General features: G+C 44.1%; 1 protein-coding gene across 2 annotated transcripts in view; it reads right to left on the bottom strand.

The window, feature by feature from the left end:
- The window catches only part of LOC118513994 (protein Gawky-like), a 31,412-nt gene continuing 7,195 nt past the window's right edge, over positions 1-24,217 (bottom strand). For both annotated transcript variants that reach the window (XM_036060424.1, XM_036060422.1), the window contains 8 exons: positions 22,106-22,421; positions 17,444-22,009; positions 16,972-17,373; positions 16,225-16,904; positions 16,016-16,157; positions 15,420-15,950; positions 14,996-15,353; positions 1-14,818 (listed from right to left, as the gene is read on the bottom strand). In XM_036060424.1, the coding sequence (XP_035916317.1) occupies positions 14,679-14,818; positions 14,996-15,353; positions 15,420-15,950; positions 16,016-16,157; positions 16,225-16,904; positions 16,972-17,373; positions 17,444-20,257 (5,067 nt within the window). In that variant the 5' untranslated portion in view covers positions 20,258-22,009; positions 22,106-22,421 and the 3' untranslated portion in view covers positions 1-14,678. The remainder of the gene's footprint in view (positions 14,819-14,995; positions 15,354-15,419; positions 15,951-16,015; positions 16,158-16,224; positions 16,905-16,971; positions 17,374-17,443; positions 22,010-22,105; positions 22,422-24,217) is intronic.

Consider the following 24,217-nt stretch of genomic DNA (forward strand, 5'->3'; position numbering starts at 1 on the left):
TTTTTTTTTTTTTGAGTTTAGCTTTGTTTGTTGGTGGCTTACATTATTATGTTTGTTGTTTTGCTGCGTTGTGTTCCGCGTTCGTACCCTACACTACCCACCTTACCTAATTACCACGTATTCGCCATTAGCCGTCCTATAAGAAGTATTACCCCGTCCCGCTTTGCTAGTTATTATTGTTGTTGTAGTATTATTATTATTATTATTATTATTATTATGATTTTCACTAAAATTATCTCATTTTTGATTGGTCACACATTTATCGCGTTTTGTTTTGCTTTTCTTTTTTTTCTGTTTGAAAGATTTGCTGTAGAAGTTAGAGTACACATACATCTATTTACTTTATATATTTAGGGGTTTTGTTTTGTGTTTGTTGCTTCTGTTTCGCAAAGTTTTCTTTTTCATATATCGGAGTCACATTCACATTTGTTATGTTTTGTTTGTATTTGTTGGTTTGATTTTTTCTTTAATTTCATTCATCTTTTCTTCTTCTTCTTCTTCTTCTTCTTCGTCTCTATTTTGTTGCTTACTTAGTTTCGAAATGCGCACAGTTATCATATGTTTGTTTTATCAACCTTTTTGTTTTGGTTTTCCTCTCTGATTGATTTGTTCTACTAAAAAACCTCTTTTGTATTCTGCGCCTTTTCAGGATTCTGCTACAAAACTTACTACTCCCTTTGCTGGCTGTGCATTGACTTCAAATTCGACCGTTTTGGGGGGGGGTTCTCCTGCATTCCATTTGATTACTACAACAGCATCAGTACGAGAGAACCGGGATAAATATCAGCTTAGTAGTTCTTCATGTGAGTATGGCGGGCGATGATGCACATGATGCGGCGGCCACTAATCGTCGTGTGCCGTTCGTTGCTGGTCGTTCCGCGCTAACGCGTTGGTTGGATCGTTCTCGCTCGTCGTTTGTATGTGTGTGTGTTGTGTGTATATAGATAGATAGCTTTAGGATGTATTGTTGTGTATAATGATGCAGTTACATTTAGTCAGGAGTACAAAAATAGATTCGAAAGAACATGATGTATTTTTTTATGGGTTTTGGTTTCGTTAAGGGTAAGTTTCGTTTTCATGTTTTTGCTTACAGGTGAGAAGATATTGCGAAAAGACTGACATCAACTGCCACGAAGAGCGAAAAAGAGATACGGATAGAGTTGAGAGTCTCTGCCATTCATTATCAACTATCGTTTAGTAGTATCGTTTTACACATTTAGAGATAAAGTTCATGTATATATATCTATATAGTATATATTTATATATGTAATATTGTTGTTGTTTTTTCTTTAATATATGATTCACAATTATTTATCACTTGCGTCGTTTTGTCTGCCTTTCTTATTGATGTATTACTTTTCTTTTTGTTTTCTTTTTTGTTTTGCTTCTTTTAGGAATTTGTTCCAACAAACAGGAAGGCTGAAATACACTTACACGTAGTATCATCATTTATATGTGTATATATATAGGTTTTGTTTCGTTTCCATCTCTATTTTCCATCGTTTTGTTTTGTTTGGTTTGTAAAATCTTGTTTGCCCGCTGTCTTAAGCGCACGTCCCTTCGTCTTTTTTTCTTCTTCTTACATATTAGATTGGCTTTTTCTTGTTTCGTTTGTTGTATGATGCTGAATGTAACACACGTTCGCTATCTGGTATGTTCTACGAAGTTTATCTTATAAAAAAGTACGACGACAACACATCGATTTGATTGATCCAACAGGTTTTTGAGGAAAGGTGGTGGGCGCAAAGTTTGTTTCGTTTTTTTTGTTTGTTTTTGTTTGTTTAGTGTTGCTTATTGTTATTTGCATTACAACAGAGAGAAGAAAAAACTATCCATTTATGACACCTAAAATTGTTCACATTCACATGATGCCTACGTGTCTAGGTTGGGAAATTGTTGCTAAACATCGACAGCGAATTTTTCTATTTTACTTTTTGTGGTACAGACATTAGGCGGAACTTCGCAATAACACACATCGAAACAGTTTCACGTATATTAATTTTTAAATTGTTGTTTTTTTGTGGTAAAATCTTAAACTTTTTTTTCGTGTTTTTTGTCTTCTTTTTTTCCATTTTCACCACTAGATACATATAAACACACCGGACAGATTAAAGTCATTTATTGGTAGGAGGATTGAAGGTAAGATCAAGTCTTTGTATTATTAAAGCTGAAGCTGAAACACTGAATCCGATCCGATCGCTCCCGGTGCTTCTACACTAAATGACAACAAACGCCACCGAGATGTAAGAAAGGTAAGCTTTTAGAAAGGGGAAAATAAGTTTACATCTCGCCCCCTCTCTGCCTCTAACGACTACTACTGACCACATCCATCTACTTCTTGCACCTGTATTTATGTTTTTTTTTGTAATGTTTTTACTTATGTCACATACAAAACTCACCCAGCGAAAAAATATAAAAAAGTCAAATATCAACGTAATTTTCGGCTAGGATGTCTGTGTGTGCAGTAATTTGACAAATTTTGACTAGGCTTATTACACACCTGCTTACACACCAAGTAATTTGTAAGTAAAGCATTTGGTTCCACCTTCCCGTGCTATTGCTTTCGTCTGTTGGAGTAGTCTTTCCGTAACGAGCACTTCCGTCGGAGAGAAAGAGAGGTATGCGTTTGATTATCGAACTGTGATTGTGCGACTAGGATAGTATGCACGGGAAATGGATAGGCGCAAATGTCGGAGAGATCGTGGAGTGGCAAGCAAAAAGAAAAACCAATTTGGTGCTTTTTTTCTCTCTAAAGTTAACTCACTGTTTGGCACATCTTCTTCGTGCAGCAAATGTGAAGCACTTCGCCCTTTTTTTTCCTTTCGGGAGAGATAAAGTAACTGAGTGCTTTAAACCGAAGGTTGTTCATATTCAGAGAGGTTGTGCATCGTTTTCGTTCGCTAGTCTCGCATTTCGATCATTTTATGCATTTTCAGTTAAATTTTCCGCTCATTCTTCCCCTTACGGTTAGCCTCTTTCCCTAACGGTTTTTTCCTGTTTAAAATTCGAACACATACACATGATATCGATGGGGGGGCGGGGCCATGAGCGTGAGCACATTTATCGCAACCTACTTGGATGCACATTGATTTTATGTAAATGTTTAGAATCTCTTATTGTATTGTTTGTTTGACAGTTTGCATTTGTTTGTCTCGCTTTCTCATTTTTCGTTAACCTCCCTTTCTTTTATGATTTTAGTTTTAGTTTTGATGGTTTTGGTTACGGTTTTTTTGCGATTTTTTTCGTCACCATAAAACAAGGAACATTTTCACTTACTTTAACGTTCAACTAAACCACTTCCCTTGTATGGGGTTTTCATTTTGTCTAAAGAGTTTTTTTTATTTTGCTTAATTTTTTTTTATTAGGGGAGGATATTACACTACAAGGAAGTGCACCCTTTATCTCATTGGTAATTTTATGTTTAATGTGTTTTCGGTCGCCAGAAGCCACCACATCGGCCACACACGGTCCGCGTTCTATTATCTAAGGTTTTATTTAGCAGTTGCTTTATGTTTAGTGCTGTTTCTCTCCACGGTGAGCGGTCAAAGCCCGGATATGCTAAGGCTTCCTTGGGCATGTAGTCGACTCCGTTATTACTGAAGGCAAAACTGAAAAACTCATAAACTTCAAAGCTCTTCGCGCCAAACTTGCTCCGGGTGTTTTGTCCTGCTGTCTGCTTTTCTCTTATATATATTTATGCATGTAAAGTGTGCTCTTAGAAGAGCTTGCTTATATTGCGAGCCGATTTATCTTACCCATTTATATAAACAAAATGTCACAATGTATCCCAACCGCTGCTGCTAATAACTTTGTTTCGTAGTGTTTCTGTTTTGAATGCTTAATCTTAATTTTGTTTTTCTTTTTCGTCTAATGGTTGGAAGCTTCACCTGGGCAAGCTTTTTGCACATCAAATCTCATACGACACATATCAAACTACACTGTGTCTGTTTCTCATCTTTCCTTCTACTCCATGTTTGATATTAATTTATTCTATCATTTTGTTCTTCACTTTGTTTTACCCACATCAAACTGTTTTATTGATTTATCGCGAACGCAAAAAGGAAAACGTTAGAAACGTTTAAAAAAATAAATAGAAAATGGCGAGGAAAAATCTACCTTTTTCGCTAATGGTTTTGCAAGGTTCACAGAGTATGATTTCAAGAGATTCTACCAGTATAAAACGATAAACGACCTTAATTCAAATTAATCCCGACTTTGTCTTATTCAAGATCAAGTTTTCTACATTGTTATGGATGGCTTATTCATCAGATATTTATTGTTCTGCCTAGCCACTACCCTTGCACCAACCATTTCTATATGTGTGTCGTGTTTGGTTCGGTTGTTTTAAGTGGCTTTTCGTGCATTCATACATCGGCTCAAATCAGTCTCATATCACTTCCAGACGCAATCGGTACCAATACACACGGTATTTCGCTGAACGAGGGTAAAGCAATGAAAACGCGGCGCTTTAACAAGCAAATGTAGTAACTTTTTCAATCGGCATCGAAAAACATAAACATAAAACAGCAGATATCACATGTGCGGGATGTGTGTTGGAATGTAAAATAATTGCACTTTTCGAAACAAAGATTGGTTTTGTCGGTGATTAAGATAAGAATAAAGAGTTCGTATGATGATTAACCAATCATTCAACTAATCCATTACACGTTTGCTCCAATTGCCGCCGTTTGGACGTTTGGACACCCTTAAACTCTACTTCTTCTCGCCTTATGTTGTTTTAGTTTCGTTTTCCACCGCAAGTGGTGCCACATTAAACTGATAAAAACGGGTTGCTTCTCCTTTGCTAATCTTCTGGTTCTGGGTTAATATTAAGGCTCCCATCAAGTATCTAATGAAGAGGTGCGCTCATTGCTTTTTTTTTTGTTGTTGCTACTCCACTGTATCGTTCTGAGGCATCCTCTCGCGCTTTTAAAACATCTCCCACTTTCTACTCCTCTTTTTTCATTTGCTTTTTTTCTCCTTCAATGTTTTTCTTACAGAAAATACTGTTTACCATATGCTGCTGCTGCTGTGTGTGTGTTTTATTTTTGTTATTTTGTTTTATTAATTGTAGGTGGTATTCGTCGTTTTTGTTTTGCACAAGAAGTTGCATCGCTCGGCTGCCGTTTTTACCCCCCTTTTCTGTCCTCTACTGCCGAATGGCCAGATATTCAAGGGGCAGCCCACGAGCAGTCAAACACCGGGGGAGCGGGTTGCTGCCATGTTGGGGTTTACCAGTATTATTATTAGTTTGTGCCACAGCCAACTGATCCCGCGAAAGTCTCTCCTCTCATTGGTTTTGGTTGTTGATCCGCGTTGGTTGGTTGGTTGTTAGTTTTCCCCCCTTCATTATGTTACTATCAGTATGCGTAACATTTTAAGTGGTTTGTGTGGTTTTTGTCAATGTAGTTTATAAGTTGTATGTGTGTTGTTTTCTTCAGTACCGTTGGTTTGTTTCATTTGCAATATATTAATTGATCCGCTGTTAGATTGCAGTTTTGTTTTGCTTGTCTTATTGAACCCTGTTGTTTTGCGTTTTGGCGTTTTTTTTTTTTTGTTCTTTTTGTTTTCTTCTTTTACACTCAAAGATTCGCCCCACCCAAAACGCATCATCATTTATCTTTTTACTATATTTAGTTTCAATTACCACTCGTGTGTTTGATAGCCTCATTACACATTACACACATGTCTTCTTCCTTCGCATTTTGTTTTCTTCTTTTTTTGGTACGTATTCATTTACTTAACTACTACACAAATGTATCGCATATTGTTCTATTTTTCATTTAAGGGAGGGTTGGACAAAGGAAGAAAAAAATACTTATACTAAGACTATACTTAGGCTTGCATTAATCATTTGCATTCATTTCGCTTGCCTTATGTACTGTTTATGTATATATATAGTTGTATCCATTTGTTTTTTTTTGCTTTATCCGCCTAAGTAAATAATTGTTTCTTAATAAGAGATTTATTCTATCTCACCGTACACTCACACGACACGTCCAACCAATTAGGTTTACTCACAGTTAAAAGCGAATCACTAAACACACTATGGGTTTTTTTTTTTTTGCTTTTTCGTTTATCAAATTTTGATCTTACACTACTCACTTCCGTTCTCCTTGCTGCAGCGACATCATGCGCTTAGTGTTTCGTAGCGTCCGTTTGTTTTCTGTGTTAGCACCTTGTGTTAGTAGCATCGATCACCGTTTTCGGAGCACTGCTTATCGCTCAGCTATGTTTAGTAACATGATAAGTGCTCAGGATATAATGCCTTCAAAAAGAACGCTCGTATGATCGGTTTTCATTTCGCCGTGCACTCCCATTTCGTCGCTGACAGGTACTAAAACGTGTTGCATCTGTCACACGTCTCCTGCCTTCTCTCGTTGTTCGAGGGACAGTATACACGAATGCATTAGCCAACCCACCCAACCACCGTGAAGCTGGTGGATTAAGTACGTTGGTGGCACACATGAGATTAGGATGTAAAGCGTCAATCCGTTGAAAAGAACCGCTCGCGGTCTCGGTTTTCCCGTTGGCAGTCCGGCAACTTATGTGTTTCCTTTGTCTGTGATACATGGTGGGGATTTCCTACTTCCGTCCTATTCGAGTGATTTGGAGCTCTCGAGAATCTCGACATTTTTGTTGCTGTCGTAAGTGTTGGCTTTGTACTGTTAGAAAATAGCGGTTTGTTACACACGTGTCGTATACACACTGCAGTACTACTGCCTTCTTCCTAAACCCTCCGTAAGGGTGTTTTTTATCGACTGGCTTGCTTTCGCTTAGAAGCCGGACCACTGTTGTTGGCACGCGACATTTTCCTAAGGGCGACTGTTGCAGAGACATCCTTTTGTATCGTGATGATTCGTTCGTTTCGCGGGCCAGAACAAAACGGTGTCCCAGACCCAAAATCACCGTGCAATCTCGCTCGTAACGTTGTGTTTTTATTGATTGATTTGCTTGACGATGATATGTAGCTGATGTAGATTATTGATCATCGCCCGCAGAATTTGCGCGATCCGGTGATACCACCGTGCTAAAGGTTTATTTTTTTCACTTGATTTCTTGAGTTCTTTGGCTTTGCGGGTGAATATATCGGGGCTTCTCATTCAAGGGGGTTTGCACTCCGTTCTATTATACATCAAAGGAACATAAATCACATTCAAGATGGCTGTATCCGTTAGACTTTCTTATGTTTTTGTGTTTTTCCTTCCCTTTTTCCTCACCAAACACTGGCGTGTCTACCCATTAAACAGTTGATTGATCGGTGCTTTGTTCGGCTTCTTCTATTTTTCCTTCCACCATTAACCTTTTCCTCCACGCGCACACACGTAGAGTTTTTTTTGTTTTTGTTTAGAAAACCCATTCGCTTAGCGAATTTTATTGGAAGGAACAAGCACAGAACCGAACAGGGAAAAACAGTACATTAAGGAAGTTGAGAGCGCTGTGTGCTAAATATGTCTTAACTAACAATGTGTCTTTGATTGGCTGTACGATTTATGGAGTATTCCACAGCAGCTTACGTTTTTTTTTTTTTTTGTTATAGTATGTAAGAATTGTTTACTTCACTTTACACTACGGTGAAAGGAATCGTGATCACACGCGATCGTGATATTAATTTTTAAATTTCATCTTAATTTTTCTCACCCCTTCCGCTTTGTCTAAAACATTAAATGCAAACACTTTGACACTAATAAAAAGATTCTATCTCCTAGAACACTCTACAGGTTGTTTTTTTTTGTTTTGTTCGGTTAACACTGTAAGCTCTCGTGGAATTTGCTCCAAATTTCTGCAACCGGCTCCTTCCGGCCCCTTTTCGTACGTCGATTTCATTTGATTTTGGTTTTTTATTTTGTAGTGGCTACAGAGGGTTAAGCCGATGGAACAATGTTTGGATGATATCGCATGATGTAGCAGCAACATCGGGCTGATGATGAATGGGCTTCTAGCAATCGGGGTCGTCGCACAAGCCTCGTCCAAGTGGCAGTTTTTAAGGCACTGTCTTATCTTGTTGTTTAAACACATCTTTAAGAGAACTTTGTTTTTTTGTTGTTGTATTATCCCAATTTTGTTCAATTCCAAACACTTCCAGAGCTGTGTTTCAGTAACGTTTACACTAACACAACTCAGTGTGGATTGCGCGGAACGGTTCCTTGCCATTTTCCTTTGATACCAACAACTTAAAATAATACGCTACTTAAAAATGCTAAACAATCGCTTGTTGATGATGTGGTGGCAGAGAGTAGGCCAAATAATTTGCAAAAACTCGGACATGAATTTTCCTTCTCGTCATTGGAAGACAGCAAATCACTATCATCCTTTTCCGTTAAAGGTCTCTAATTTTCAATAAACTCACGCCTCACTTTTACGCCTGCCCGCCCGTCTAGTCCTATTCAGACAAATCACTCTCACAATAATCACATAATAAACCCGTAAAATGAGTATTCGGAACGTACGGACTACATTCGATACATCGTTCCGTTCCAAACCCAACTTAGCACTTGAATAATCCTTTACCCTATACACGAGGGCTGGATGGATATCGCGGAGTTCCCGGAACACAAAAGAAAACACAATCGTTTGGTACAGAAATCATCTCTACTAGCACGTAAATTCGTTGCAAAATGCTCCAAAAAAGCGAAACGGATTGAGTACAAAGCGCAGCGTGTACGTTCCCCTACACAGAGGTTCTGCTCTGCGGTTCAACAACTATGTCAGGTTCGTCAGAGACGTCGACTACGTTACTTTACTATCACGTAAAATGCATCATCCTCCTACCACTCTCTCTCTCTCTTCCCATCTGCATGGTCCTACACACCTTGGCTTTTGATTATCGCTTGACTGATTTGTTTGTATGTTTTGTTTGTTGGTAAGTACATTTAGAAGGCGAACACTTGTCACAGAGCGCATCAGTGCACCTGACGCCGAAAGATCCAGTTTTACAAACCCTTTTACTATGTATATATACTGGTCACTATGGGGACTTACTACAATCACACACACACTCACACACATTTTACACTGGAAGTTACATTGATATGAGAAGCTACACACTGTTCAATATAAGCGCACATATAGACACATAGAGATTGGAGAATGGAAAAACGTCTAGCGAAGAGCAGCCCTACCCCACACATACGAACGATCGCTGCATTGCTGTGTGACTAAATGACTGCTAGTTTCCTGTTTTTCTTCTGAGTAGAAGTCAAGTAAATGGTGTCCTTAAAGGGTAGACAAACCTAAGTCGCCCGAAATTCGGTGAACGTGTGCGCGCGTGGTCTCATTCATACATTTCACCGTACACTCCAAACACCAAACACAGCCTTGTGGAACTCATCCCATCTAAAGAATATTCCCAAAAGAAAAAAAAAACCCTTTCCCCACAGGTTGAATGTGTGTGCTTACTCGTTTGAGCCTCCTCTTTGTAGCAAATAGTTAAGATTCGTCGTATTGGTTCTTCAGCTTTCGTGTCATGTCTCGTGAATTGTGTGTGGTCATTTCTGTTTCATTTCAACAAGTGTTTTGTTGGCAAAATTCTACTCTATCTCGTTAATGATTTTGGTCATTTTCTACCGTCCCGAATACCTTCTTTTCATTCTTAGGCCTTTACTTATGCCAGCTAGCTGCATTTGGAACAGACATTTAGATGATAAAATTTCTACCACCGCTGTTACCTTCTTCTCTACCCTTTGTTATCTTATTTCTTTGCCTTATTTGTATGTGTTTTCCTTCTCTTTTTTTTTTTTTGTTCATTTTCGTCTTTTTGTTTTTGGAGTTTATGGCATGTCACATTTCGTTACTATTCCTTGAAGATTATTTTTTGTTACTTGCTTCGTGAACAATATGTATAGCAGATAATGTTACTTATACATCTTAAACACGTAATTGCGCAAATATTTCCTTACATTACGATGGGCAGATTGTTTGTTTGTTTGTTTTTTTTTTTTGCTTTTACCTCCATAATATCTCGTTAAAATACATTTATGGTTGTTTTTTTTTCCTCTTCTTGCAAATATCTAAACATCACACACACTCTTCCACTTCATTCGGCGGTTACAATATGTATGTTGGGTTATCAACTACTTTCGTTTAGCTTATGTGGCGGTGTTGAGCTTGTTGGGCTATATCCGCTTCTGGTTTGGATGCTCATTTACCTTTTGTTTAGCAATTTGTAATCTGTCCCTCTTTGATTTTCCATCCGGGACTGAAGTCACAACTGTTTCCCCCTTATTATCTTACAAGAGAAAGAGCACCTTTATGCATTGATTACTTTATCAACCCCGCTAGTCTGCAGAGCTTAGCTTGAACGCCATTTTCCGTGTATTCACCCCAAAAAGGCAAATCGTTTCTAACACAGCGCTATCCGATGGAGTGGCTACGAGATGCAAGAAAAGGACATAGGACTTCACACTTAGAGGATAGAGATACACAGGACCAAATTCTTTTTACATAGAACAAGGAACACAGAAAGGATTAGTTGCTGGTTTGCTTTTTTTAGCTGCATTTATCTATTTCTATTGGTTTTTTTACCAGGATGAACACCTAAAAACGAGTAGATCAAAAATTTGGCTTTGTTTATCAGCTGGCGTTGGCCCTGCATTAATCGCAAAAGGGCATCATGCTGCTTCTCGTATTGTGACTAGAAATGGACGATCGCTCACCATGTCTCGTTGTTTGCCAAATAATCCAATAGCCAATATTTTTAAACAAAAGAAATGGCTTTCCAGCACTATCAGCTAGCTGTATCGGTACAGCCAACACCTTTAGTCAATAATTTAATAGCGCTGAGCCTCTGTTACCTGTACGGTAGCGTTGTACGGCCGTGGTCCTATCTCCTATAAACCTTACCGCCAATCATAGCCAATTTCATCAACCAACCAATATCGTTTGTTTATCTGTTTCTAGTCAGAATTCTGAAGTTTTAAATATATTGTCATAATTCTGTGCTATCTGTCAGCTCCCCATGCTGCCACGCTGCTTCTACCTGTTTCGTTTCAATGTACTCGGTGTTTAGGTGATTGTTGTTAATCATATGAGTATTTTAGAGCTGTGTGTGGCTTTTAAATTTTAAACTAGTTTCATACATGTATATGATATAAGTATTACAGTTTCCCCGCTCCCCTTTTTAACCGTTTGCTAATAATGTTGCACAATAATGTCTCGTAAATGTTAAAAATTTCCTCTAACTTCACACGACACGAAGACAAAGAAGCATGGATTAAATTCATGTTCCAATTCCTTGCATCGGTGACAGGGCTGTTGCCTCGTGCACGCGCGTTGTTGCTCGCCACCCGCATACGATTTATTGCTATGTATATAGTTTTACTGTTTTATACGCCTAACTCATATAATAATGATGTTATATAAATAGAATCTGTTCTGTGTTGTCTCTGCCGTCTCTTTATACGCCGTTTAGTCGTGTACTTAGATACTAAAATATAGTTTTGTTTTCTGTTCTCCCCACCGTGTGATGCCACATGCTGTCTCCGTCCGGTTTCTTATGAAAGCTAGATAAAATTTCACTGTACTCTCACCCGCAAACATTCACACATACAAGAAACACCCACACACACACATTTTGATATCGTTTTACTGTAAGTTTTGTGCACCGAGAGCAGTTTTCCACCAAACGCATGATTCGTCATTCAAATACAATCGCACAAATGCAACGTAAAACTCCCCCAAAAGGTGCATCTCCGTTAGGTATCCAGCGCTAGATCGGTTTTGTACACGTTTTCCCCATGCGAGAGACATGCGAATGCATTGGTGTTCCCATGTTGTAGAGCTTTACAGCGTTCAAGGAGGTGGAAACAAACCGTTAAGCTTCCCATTAGTCACCACCTTGCAATGATTGCTTTGCCGGACAGAGTCCGGGGATTTAGGTCAAAAGGAAAGGCAACTTAAATACGGACACATTCGTACAGCGGAACTCAAATTATTACGCTACTTCTACCTCTCTTGGTAAATTCGCCACCGAAGAGGTAAACGCGAAAGACACGTACAATAATGCAAACATTTGTCCATTTGCCATATGTACTTGTAGTAAATACCTGTTTTCTTCCACGACTCCCGCCTGTCGCCTCAACCGGTGAAAGCTATCGGAGTGTGTTTGGTTTGCAACCGAATGTTTCAATTTTGTTATCACATTTTTGGCCAATATCCTGCCTCCTTCTTCCCATTAGCGGACTGCATTTGAAGCAAAATGAAAGATCGACAGATCGATTCAAACCAATCCGAACGCGCTCCTGCGATCCCTCAAGCTATCTTTCTGTCTGCTCTTCTAATTCTTAAAAACAGGACTATTTCAAGCAGTAGAAGCAGTTCAAGCAGTTCAACAAAACAACAGGAAAGAACTCTCGTTGCTCGCCCATGCCCGCCTTACGCCCTAACACGAAATATTGCTTTAGATTACTTACGCACACGATAGCGGTGGTGATGATGAGTGTAGATTTATATATATTACTTATGAATGCACCATTCATGCTTGTGCCGCCTGTGCGCATTTTATATTAAATGTACTGCTTCTTCGCTAAACATAACACGGGTAATAAGCGCTGTTTTCTTTGGGAAAATAGGGGTCCTATAGTGTGTGCGTTTGGAAGAAGGATGGTGTGTGTGTGTGTGTGTGTGCGTTTTACAACTCATACTTAAATCTATGCAGTACAGTAGGAATGTGGTAGGGAAAATATTTGAAAACAATATGTGTAAGTCGTAAACAATATTAAGGGTAAGAGCGTAGGAACTCCGGTAAGAATAATAGCTTGCGTAACTAAGTCTATGCGGCGTTTCTGCCGATGCCCACAAATTCAACAACAAAAAGCCCCGCAAATGGAGATTGTGTTACGGTTTGGTTGGCTATTATCATTCCGCAACGCTCACTCAAATAAAGCGTATTCAACTCTACGGTGACACTCGGTGTAAGTTCTTGGTGATGATCGGTAATTGGTGGTAAGAAAACAAAATGGTTCTGAAAGTAAAACCCCCTGCTCTGTGGTGCCAGTCTGTATAAACCTTCTCTACACTGCATTGCATTGCTCTCTCGTAAGCCTGGTTTAGAAAATCACAACCTTGCCGACGCCGAAGTGTACTCTCACGCACGCACGCACCCACTCAACATTTGATATATCTCCCCTCCGAATCTGTATCTTATAGTCGAACAGGAACGAAATACGAACAAATACGGACGTATTAATTAATGGCTTAACATTCGTTACCGAATGAAAAATTTAGAATACAATTATCTGGAAATCTGATTCACTTCACATGCTGGCTGGCTATTGGCCATGTTGGCGGAAGCCCTCCCTTAAGCCATGAGATCACGTGTCTCCACTGTATGTGTCTGATTGTTTCTACCCTCTGCACAGCTAGAGCGCGAGGGAGAGCAAGAGTGTGTGTGTGTGTGTGTGTGATGGGAAGTTTAAATTTTTCCACAATGGTATAGATTTGTTCCCTGTTGTCGCTACTTAGCCTCACCTACGGTAGTAAATGCACGTACTATATACGATGTTTGGGCTTGGGAGAGGGGGTCTAAACAAACATAAGCGTTCTCGTATATCAATTATCCACTATCGCTATTAATTTAACGTCCATCACTCGTTAGCTCCCTGCTTGGTCGAGTATTCATTTAACTAAATAATGCAACTAATTAAAACAGAGTAACAAATAAATAGTTGGAAGGTTATAATAAAGACAAAAACAAAACCGGGGAACTCGTCGGCATTATTTATCTCAAGTTTTGTTGCTCGGTTGACGAGTGTCGTGAGGGATTGATATCGTTCCGTCCTATTACTATTAGTATATCTGCCTTCTTTAGTTTATACTAACAGGTGTTGTGTTGCCTTACAGTGTATAGGTTATATGTATTTGTGTGTACCTGAAACTCAGCACAGTATTCGTATTCCTTGCTACTTAGGTAGGTTGTTTTGCCATTTTTGAAAACGATCGCTTGGTTCGACCGTTTCTATCAATCGTGGTGCAGTTGTACTGCACACCACCTCTGCGCGATCAATTCTAAGTGTATTTGTTGTATCGAATATATACTTATATATGTATGTATGTATATATGTTTGTAGGTTGAATGCTCTACAGAGCGCACTTCGTGATAGGTATTCTCCTCCGTCCATCGTTAACACATCAAAGCATTGCTTGTTTTGCAGACACATAAAAAGCCGGTGAGTGAAATTAAAAATTAATCAACAAAACCATTTGTACCTTTTTTCTTGTTTGTGTCTGCAAACCGGCATGTAACACGCATCGATCGATCGGTTTGTAAGCGTTTCATTATGCTGCATCGCGGCACAAACTAGTAATCCATAACACTACAACGCACCTACACGTGCGCGAACTCTCTCGGAGGATTGTTTAGTGTACAACCACCCGTTTGTTTCTTTGCTGAGTAGCGCATCTAGAGCGCATCACAATACTTTTGCGAATATATAAAAATTAAAACTAATCTCCGCTCGAACACACACGGACAGGATTATCCATTAGCTGGGATGATGCGCCCCTTGTGCGCCCTTGGGTTTGCTTTAAAAACTTACCACTACTAGCGTCCGGTACTGTCGGGGAATGCACACTCACACACAGGGACCGATTGCTTGACGAATGACGATTTGGACAGCAACTGTTCTGCTCTCAACCATGGTTGGGCCTATTGCTGGTGCTGCACTGTGGTTGTTCACAGCTTAGTTCAGCTCGCCAACGAGTAAATTCTCCGGAAGGAATGAGTTCAAGTTCGATGGTGTGCCTCGCTCGGTTGGACCATCCAGCGGGGTCCACAGATTGCTGCCACCGGTGGAAGACGACCACGACGGGCCCCAAGTATCTGTGAATGCAACAGTCGTCTTTTTAGTGTCTTCGAAAGCTTTGACAGCACTGAAGTAACGCTTAGTAACGCTTCTCGAGTTTGCTCCCTGTGCTTGATTTCGTGCCGTTCCCAGCCCGTGAAACCCGCGATTCAAATTGCCAGTTACGTTCAACAACAAACCCCCTTTCTGCTTACCAGTGACACGTCCAGTAATGGGCCCGTTTGTGCGCCAAGTTTGTGCCATATTTGAATTGCCAATACCGCCCGTGGCATTGTTCTGACTTCCTCCGCCACCACCGCTGCCACCACCACCACCACCATTCTGTCCCGGCAGTCCCAAGTGTTGTAGGATCGTCTGCACCTCACTGTCCGTCGGCGATTCAGCACAGATCGTCGTATTGCCGAGCACACAATTATTCAGTGCCAGCTGAGCTTTGTTCGCTTCCTCGCGGGTTAAGTATTTGCAGAGCGCAATGCCGTGGTTCAGATACAGATGGAAGTTTTGCAGCGGCCCATGTTGCATGCAGAGCGTGCGCAAGGTTGATCCATCGATCTGAAACATTGAGCATGATTATTTGAATTGTACTACTTCGTGGAAACTTCTCCCCGCTTCACATACCTGTGCGGTTAGATTCTTCAACAACAACCAGGTCGAGTACCACGTTCCAGCGGCACCCCCACCGCCCGACCAATTGCCACCCTGACCGTGGCCCGTTCTTTGGATCCATCCGTTACTTCCCGGGCCACCACCGGCACTAGCGCCACCAGTGGCCTTACCAGAAGAGAGCCCTGGCGGTGGGCCACGCGGTGTCTTAGTCGCACTGTTGGCAGTAGGCCCTCCAGAACCACCAAGCCCGCCTCCCCAAACATCGGAACCTGCGCCAGTTACACCACTATCCGACCACGTGTTTTTGGACGGACCTCCGAGCTTACTCATACCGGCGCCGGACGAGGATGAGTAGTTGTTGCTGCTTGCGCTGAAACTCCAAGTTGACGAGGAAAGACTGATCGAATCCGTCGGGGAGGGTTTGCTGCTGGACGCAAACAGCTCCGAATCCTTTGCCGAACCGACCGAAATCGAAGCGATAGGACTGCGGGCAATACTGCCTGGAGTGATGGTCGGATCTTCCTCAATCTTCATCTGAGTGCCCTGAAAACCGGCCAAAAAGATGTGGCATTAACAATCAATTCCTTCATTAGTCTTTCACCTCTTACCTTCCACGGTTTTCCGGGTTCGAATTCCGGCACCAAATCGGAGAAAGAGTCTTGATTTGAGGGCCAATCCTTTCCAGTCAGATCGGAGGATGCATTATCCGGCCAGCCGTCCGTCATGCCAGACCGTCCCGATGACCAGGTGCTGTAACATAAAAACAATGAAACGTGATAATGAATCTCCACGCATGAACATTCTCTCTTCCACATACCCATCGCTTTGTAGTCCGCCCAGCCCGCCCATTCCACCGGTTCCTCCATTACCGTTACCACCGAGCCCAACGGACTTGGCCGTCGAGCCCGGAGCGCGCGAAAAATCGGTCAAATCGTGATTGTTATCCTTATCCATCATCGACGGTAGCTTCCACTGATTCAAGCGTGACTGCTGACTGGTTGGCCCGGTGCCACCTGTTCCCGCACCACCACCACCGCTTACCGGTGGTCCGGACAGATACGGACCATTGTGCTCCTTGCCCAGCGTCATTTCCGATAGACTGTTCTGCAGTGCGCTCAGTTCGTTGGGATCATTGCGATGGAAATTGCCACCGAGATGACCACCGCCCAGATGGGATGATGGATTGCCAACAGACGAATGTTGGTGGTGTTGTTGCTGATGTTGCTGGTGCTGCTGCTGCTGTTGCTGCTGCTGGTGTTGCTGATGCTGCTGTTGTTGGTGCGGATGCTGCTGCTGCTGCTGTTGTTGCTGTTGCTGTTGTTGCTGCTGTTGCTGCTGCTGCTGCTGCTGCTGTTGTTGCTTCACATACAGCGTCTGCTGGGTGGCTATTTGGTTCTGCAGGCTGGCTATTTGCTGCTTGATCTTGGAGATCATCGCTATTTGATTGTTGGAACCAGTACCGCCACGCTGCAGATTGCTCTGGGTTACTTGTAATTGCTGAAAGAGAAAAAAACGCATATCATGAAAAACCGGAGCTCATTTTCCTGAACAGAAAACACCTTACCTTAATGCTACTCAGTAACTGATTCAACAGCAAGAACGTTTGTGGAGCCAGCGGTTGGTTGAGAATCTGTGGGTTGAGGTACCCGGTCTGCACCGCCATCTGAATCTGCTGAACAAGTGAGCGTAGCTGTGTGTTCGGCTGGACGGAGTTTTGTCCCCCTGCAGCACCACCGCCACCACCACCACCGCCTCCACCGACAGCATTATTGGCTGCTGCTCCACCTTGGTTGAACGGAGTCATGGAGCCTCCCTGTCCTCCTAGCCCACCCATGGGCGGAGGTGCTTGATTTAGGTAGCTACCAAGTGACTTGGAGGAGAGGCCATGCAATCCGGAAAGATTCGGATTCCCTCCAGCTCCACCCATGCCACCTGCGCCGCTGCCAGGCATACCGTTCTGATTACCCTGCGGAACGAATAAGCATAAAGCACCATTCAAACAACGACCACTCATCTACAACCTTCCGTCAGCTTACCTGCTGGAAGTGCAAAGAATGTCCATTGCCACCGCCTCCGCCATTGCCAGCACCTCCTGCACCGCCGCCCAGGTAGCGATTACCGAAGGGAGGTTCAAACACACCGTTACCGCCACCAACATTGCCTCCTCCTGAGCCTCCACCAAGCGGTGCGTGTGTGTCATCCCTTCGCCAATCTCCACCCGAAGAAGCGTTACCCATGCCAGTAACATTCGGCAGCGACCCGTTACGTTGCAGCAAATCGACCGCTTCCTCAAGCACCATATTGGCGGCACGCAGGGCAAACTCAACATCTTCCTTCTTGTAGCCCATCTCGCACAGAATGCGATATTGCTTGCTGCTCCGAATAATTTCCAATGGTCCATGGGGAGGTTTACTAGTCATCTTGCCTCCACCAACGCCAGGACCACCAACATTCCAATCGTTGCCCAACAAATCGGCTCCGGATGAAGAATCTGGCCACACGCCTCCACCACCACCACCGCCACCAGCTCCGCCGAGAGGTTTTTTGTTCGCATTCCAAGACTGATTACCCGCACCAGGCATTCCTGCACCAGGCGGCGCAGTTCCTGGTCCATCCATCCACGCCGCACCCAGTGGTCCACCGGCGCCGCCTGTCGGTTTATCGTCCCAATTGTTTCCTCCCGATGATCCACCGATTGTTGGGTCGTCCCAGGAACCATTTCGCGAGCCTCCTACTCCGGCTCCTCCTCCATGTCCTCCCATCCACATGTTACTGGCGTCTGCTTTGAGAGGATTTCCACCAGGACCGCCGGAACCAACCATCCTCGGACCGCCTCCCAACCCACCTGGGCCACCCGAAGGTCCTCCACCACCGCCAATCGGGCCAGCATTCAAGCCGCCCAACGGACCATTGCGTCCACCGCGCCCAACTATTTGACTATCGGGAACTCCTGAACTGGATCGACCGCCCGGACCTCCTCCAGGGCCTCCTCCTCCTGCTGCCCACAGAGCCGTGCCATCATCAAGGTTAGGATTACGACGCACCGCCGGCGGGGAGTTATCGTCCCAACCGCCAGAAACCGATTTCGTTGGCGGCATGCCTGATGGAACTCCGCCTCCGCCAACCGGTCCTCCACTGGCACCTACACCTCCACCACCTAATGGCCACTGGCTGTTGCCAGCACCGACAGCTGATGAAGCGGAGGACAAAGCGCCCGGCGGTGGCATTTTGCCCATCGGATAATGATCCAGCATGCCCGATGTAGATCCACTTAAACGCCCCGAGATTCCACGAGGATCTCCTCGGAATTCGCGGCTCTGATCCATACCGCCAGCACCCGGCGGACGCATGCTACGGATGTCAACGTTGGGTAATCCATCCAGCTGGGAAGCAAGATGCGGTGGAACACCCGTATTCGGGCCAGTGCCTCCAACCGCACCAGCACCAACATTTCCACGTGTTTCACCCCAACCTCCGTTTCCGCCGCCTGGCGCTCCGATACCAACACCCGCACCACTGCTCCAATCGTTGTCACTCTTCTTCGGTGGAGGAATGCCAGCACTACCAGGAAGACCCGTTCCCGCCTGCCACATGCCATTACCACCACCGACAGGACCTCCTGCACCGCCACCAACTCCACCAGCACCTCCGGTTGCTCCCTGTTGCCAGCCACCGCCAGCTCCCACCTGTCCTCCAACAAGTGCACCAGGATTTCCGCCAACTACCGGCGGAGGTCCGCCAGTTCCGGCCAGAGCACTAGCGACAATACCACCACCTCCAGGAGCACCCGGAGTTCCGGTCCAAACATTGCTAGCCTCACCGCCACTCTCATCATCCACTCCCCAAGTTCCGCCGTGATGACTCTGCGGACCCCAAGGAGTTTTCTGCGAAGGTGCCTGCACCGGAGGTTGACCACCGTTGCGAAGATTGGTTTCCCACAGCTCGGTGCCATTGTTGACGGTAGCCTTGAGCGACGGGTCAGGCTTGGTGGTTGGTTCCGGAGATATCGGTACATCCCACTGGGTGTCCTGATTGACGTGCTGACAGCCCCAACCATCTTGGGCAAACAGTGCCTCACGCATCGAGTTCAGATGTTCCAGCTTAGCGGATGAGGTTGAAGCCAAGCCACTGCCTGCAGCTCCTCCTCCAACACCGCCACTACCCGCAGCTAAAGCTACCGCTGCCGCCGCCGCTGCCGCTCCATTACCGCCGGCAGCGCCTCCTGGAGCAGCTCCTGCCGCCGACTGCGGATTACCGCCACCTGGTTGTGAGAGACTAGCAGCAGCGTTTGGTCCGGAATTTTGCGGATTGGCACCCGGTACCTGTTGCTGCTGTGGTTGACCAACCATAGCTTGGGAAGCAGCCTGCTGCTGCTTATTAGGATTGACGACCACTTGGTTCCATCCTCCGGTACCACCCTGTCCGGTACTAGCGCTTCCTCCAACTACCATCGGTGATCCGCCACCGTTGTTCGATTTGCCGAGCATCTCCTGTCTCGGTGGCCCAACCGGTGGTGGCATACTCGTTTGCCCACTGTTCCACGGCTGCTGCTGTTGACCGGCTTGCTGAGAGCTACCCACCGCTGTTGCATTCCAACCGGATACGCCAGCACCAACTACACTCGAGCCGACTCCGGGCGGTGAGCCCCAAGCTCCTCCGTTCAGTGAGCTTTCTCCGCCACCGCACAGACGACCGGAACCGACCATCCTTCCTTGAGCTTCCAGCGTTCGCATCCGTTCCGTCAGGCGCAGCAGTTCTTCGAATGATGTGTATTGCTGATGGAATCGATCGTTCATTTCGTTCCCCAATTGATATACCTTATCCGCTACGGTTTGGTCCGTATTGATCATGTTACGTGTGCTTTTGTAGCTTCGATCAACAAACGATTTCGAACAAATTTGTGCGAAATATATATTTATTTTCCGTCCCCAATCGAGTATTCGCCGTTTTCGACTGTGACGAAGGAGATGATTGCACTTTTTCGTTTAAAATTAATGCTAACACGTGAACGTATTAGTCAGGTAATCAAGAAAATCACATCTCACTAGTAACGGAGTAATGTTTGTTCGTGCACGGCGCCACCAGCCGCTGTCCTTCGTGTTCTGTTTGGCCGCTGGACGACGTATGGCTTTCGTAATATGTTGGGTTCTTATTCTTGCTCTTTCTACTACCAGTGTCAACTAGACTTCCCCGGACACTGGAACTTTAAGCTTATCGATAGCAATGGATGCTGCTGCGATGGTGCTGATCCTGTTCAGCAGTACTTGGGGAGCCTGCGTCGTCGACACCGTTACTAACAAACGAACGTAAAAAGCTATCATGTCAGACTTCTTTTCTGTACTGCTGAGTTATTACTCTGCTGCATGCCGCTCCTCGTCGTCGTTTCTTGGTCCACGTGGCTCAACGCAGCAACTGACCACCGCTTCTTCTCTAAAAACCCGTAAACCTGTTGTACAGGACGATCTCCCTTCTTTGTGCTTGGATGCTCGATCCCGCTTTGGGTGGAAATACTGCTTTGGGAATTGCGGAATGTTTCGTAGCGGTTCTCAGGGAACCAGTAGTAATAGTAGTAGTAGTAGTTCACACACACACACACTGGTCTATACTTCAAACACTCGGTAGCGGTGTTTGAGTAGTTTGGGGGATGGATATGTCTAGGACGTTATGTCTTGTCGTTACGTGAAATCACCTGCTTGCAACAAGAACTTTTAAACACGTGTCTTACATTTACGAAAACAGCCTTGTTCTCTATTTTTCTTCTTCTTTTTTCGGTGGAATAAACACGATTCAGTTTCGGTTTCTTGCTAACACTGCAATCAATCACACGATCACACACGATTTCCTCACACGATCAACGCGTACCGGTAGACGTCCCTTCTATCGGCGTACGATAACTTGAAACTCGAATTTACATTAAAGCTAAGTTTCTCCGCACGTTCTCAATTGCACCACGGTACATCGGTAAATAAAGCATATACGTTTTGTAGTAGTCACAATATTGCTCATACAGTGCTAGAGAGTGCAGACACGTACATACACGATCGAATGAACCGATTCTATCGGAGATTTCTGCTTTTCTCGAGGACCACAATCAGCATTCGCACAAACGGTTCACTATTGCACTAAAAACACTACGTACACCACTGGTTGATTGTAACGTCGAGAGTATTATACGCACTAGCCGGCCTTTTTGCCGGTTTGCACCACAACTCACCACATGGAAGATTGCACCAAACGAGCAAATTAAGTTTCACTCTTCAAGAGTTTATGGGTTTTTCCCTATTATTATTGTACTTGCGATGGTTGTGTTTGTCGGTAATCGTAATTATTATCCGTCGTTGGTTGTTGGTGCTTCCTTGCTCACACGAGGGTGGCCCCACCAGCCCCGGAAACACGATGCTATTCCCACGTCCTTTGGTAGGACGCGCCTAATACACGACGACTATGATAGGTGGCAGGTACGCAACGGTGGCGATCAACACACACGCATGATCGAACGCACCGTCCTCTTCCAACGTTTTGCTTAAAACATAAAATCCAACTTAAGCTTAAGTATTTTACGTGTTCTTGTTGTTGGCAGGGAGATGAAGCACCTTTACACCCTGCCATTGGAGATAGGAAGAAAAGAGGGGTTTAAATAGATTTTTTTTTTTTCATTCCCGAATAAACTGTGTGCAATGCATGGATCGGCTATTTACCACTGTTAGGACGGAGTTTTTAACGCCCGGAGGCACACTGCTGCGTACGCGTCGGTCCCAAAAGAAATAACGCCGTTCCTGTCCAAACACAGGGTGGGTGAGCCCAGAGAGTGGGAAATATCACAGATTTTCGCTTTTCCTAAAAACGTATGAAATGGTGACCTGGAACGTTCGAATGGCAGAGTTCGAGCAGCAGCCGCCGAATCTTCCGCTTCAAATTTTGTGTAAGATCATTTACGCCGTACAATATCGTTTTCGTGTCGTCTGATTTCGTAAGTCGGTGGTGTGTTGGTTGAAGTTTTATTTGTTTTAGCACCTAAAAAGAAACCGAAACGGAAAAGAACATTAGCGGGCTAGTGTCGTTTAAAATGGAGGAACGAACGATAGCATGCTTATCGTACGTATCAAAAAGTTTATTTCATCTCCAAGAAATCACGCGCCCCGCCAATCAAACCAAGAAGACAATTTGGCCCCTAATGAATGAACCTATTTAAAGTCACAAATTATTCATTTTTCTCACAGCCGGCACAGCTTGCTGCGTGTCTTTTCCCAATCTTTCTTCACTGCAGGCAATCGGCGCTGTGAATGAGCTTTCGGCACCGTGGGATTGGTTCCTCGTCCGTAGCAGACGTAGCAGCAGCAATAAACAATTTCTTCCGATGCCGTTGTGTTTTATTAATTCATCATCTTTCGCTCGCTCTCTCTCGCTCTCTCTCTCTCTCGTCAGACATTTTGTTCAGCCCCAACTCGGTCAGGCCCCGTTTCGGCGTTTAGATGTCTCATTCCCATAGCATGATGAGACCACGGGTTGAAGGCCAACTACGAATTCATTGCTCTGGTCGAAATTATAATACACCAACACCAGCGATGGATCTCTGCCCGGTGAGCTGGGAAAACGTCGGTGTGGGATGGACAGACGGGACACGGATGATACCGTTACATGATCGCGATGCTGCAATACATGGCCCTTACCCTTGCCCAGTCTGCTTCCTCGTTCTTCTGGAGCATCGTAATGTCTATTTTGAAGTTTTGTTCAGAGCTTCGGCACAGCTTTACGAGCCGAAAAATCAAAACAAACTTCAAACCAAAAGCATTTACCCTAACCTACAGCTCTCTCTCCCTCTCACATTCGCTCTGCCCAGAAGAAGTCTGCACGCAATCCATTAATATTCAGCAGGAATGTTAATGCCAAGCAAATATTAGCATGGTAAGACGCAATTTATTCTTCTTCGCCGGACGTTTTCTTCCCATTCTGGCGCAGATTTTTACATCATCCGATTGCTTTAAGGTCAGAAAGAATGTCTATGATCATTGGGTTAGGCTCGCCAGACGTGCAGACGTGTGAGGTTCGTCCGGTTGTTTTGTGTGACCTTTTAAGCTGTTTTTTGCCACAGGTGATTCTTTACTACGTTTTGCTTAGAACAGGGGTCTTCAAACTCTGGAGCTTAATGTTCTGCGACTCTAAAGCCATTTTTTGACCAACTTTAATAGAATTCTATACAACATATTCACAGGCAGGCAGCTCTGCATCTTAAAAGTTTGGAGATCCCTGGCCTTAGAATGTAGAGAACAAGAAAGTGGGGCATTGAAGCTACTTCTTCAAAGCAGAATATTGAGTAACATTCCATCTGTGCTATGTTAAGACAGAAACAAGGTAGGGCCCTGCACTATAGCAAAACACACAATTTGAAAAGCCCACCTTCACTCTCCTAGCTTGGGCAGGCATTTGGGCCTTCAATAAAACTGCGACTTAACGCTAAATGGGTAACAAACCTAGTAAACAACGAAAACCAATGTAAATCCACAGCTCACAACTACCACCCCAAACTATCGTCCTATACACATTAACAAAGCTTTTCTGATCATTCGCTCCGTCGGCGATCGCGACACGAGGCGCAAGGCAAAAAAGTTCAGGCCCCATGTTTGGTGATCGTTGTTTGCCGGTGTTTTGCGCCATGTGCGGTCGTGTTGGTGGAATACGCTATACCACCTCCTCGCAATTCACCCCACCAACCGTCCCGGGGGCCCTCCTCTCGCACCAAGAGCCACATCACAAAGCAAAAGGGCAGTAAAAACAAACGGTTTCGGTTCAATAAACTATTACGCAAAGCC

This window comes from Anopheles stephensi, chromosome 3, assembly GCF_013141755.1.
Source record: "Anopheles stephensi strain Indian chromosome 3, UCI_ANSTEP_V1.0, whole genome shotgun sequence".
NCBI classification, from domain to species: domain Eukaryota; kingdom Metazoa; phylum Arthropoda; class Insecta; order Diptera; family Culicidae; genus Anopheles; species Anopheles stephensi.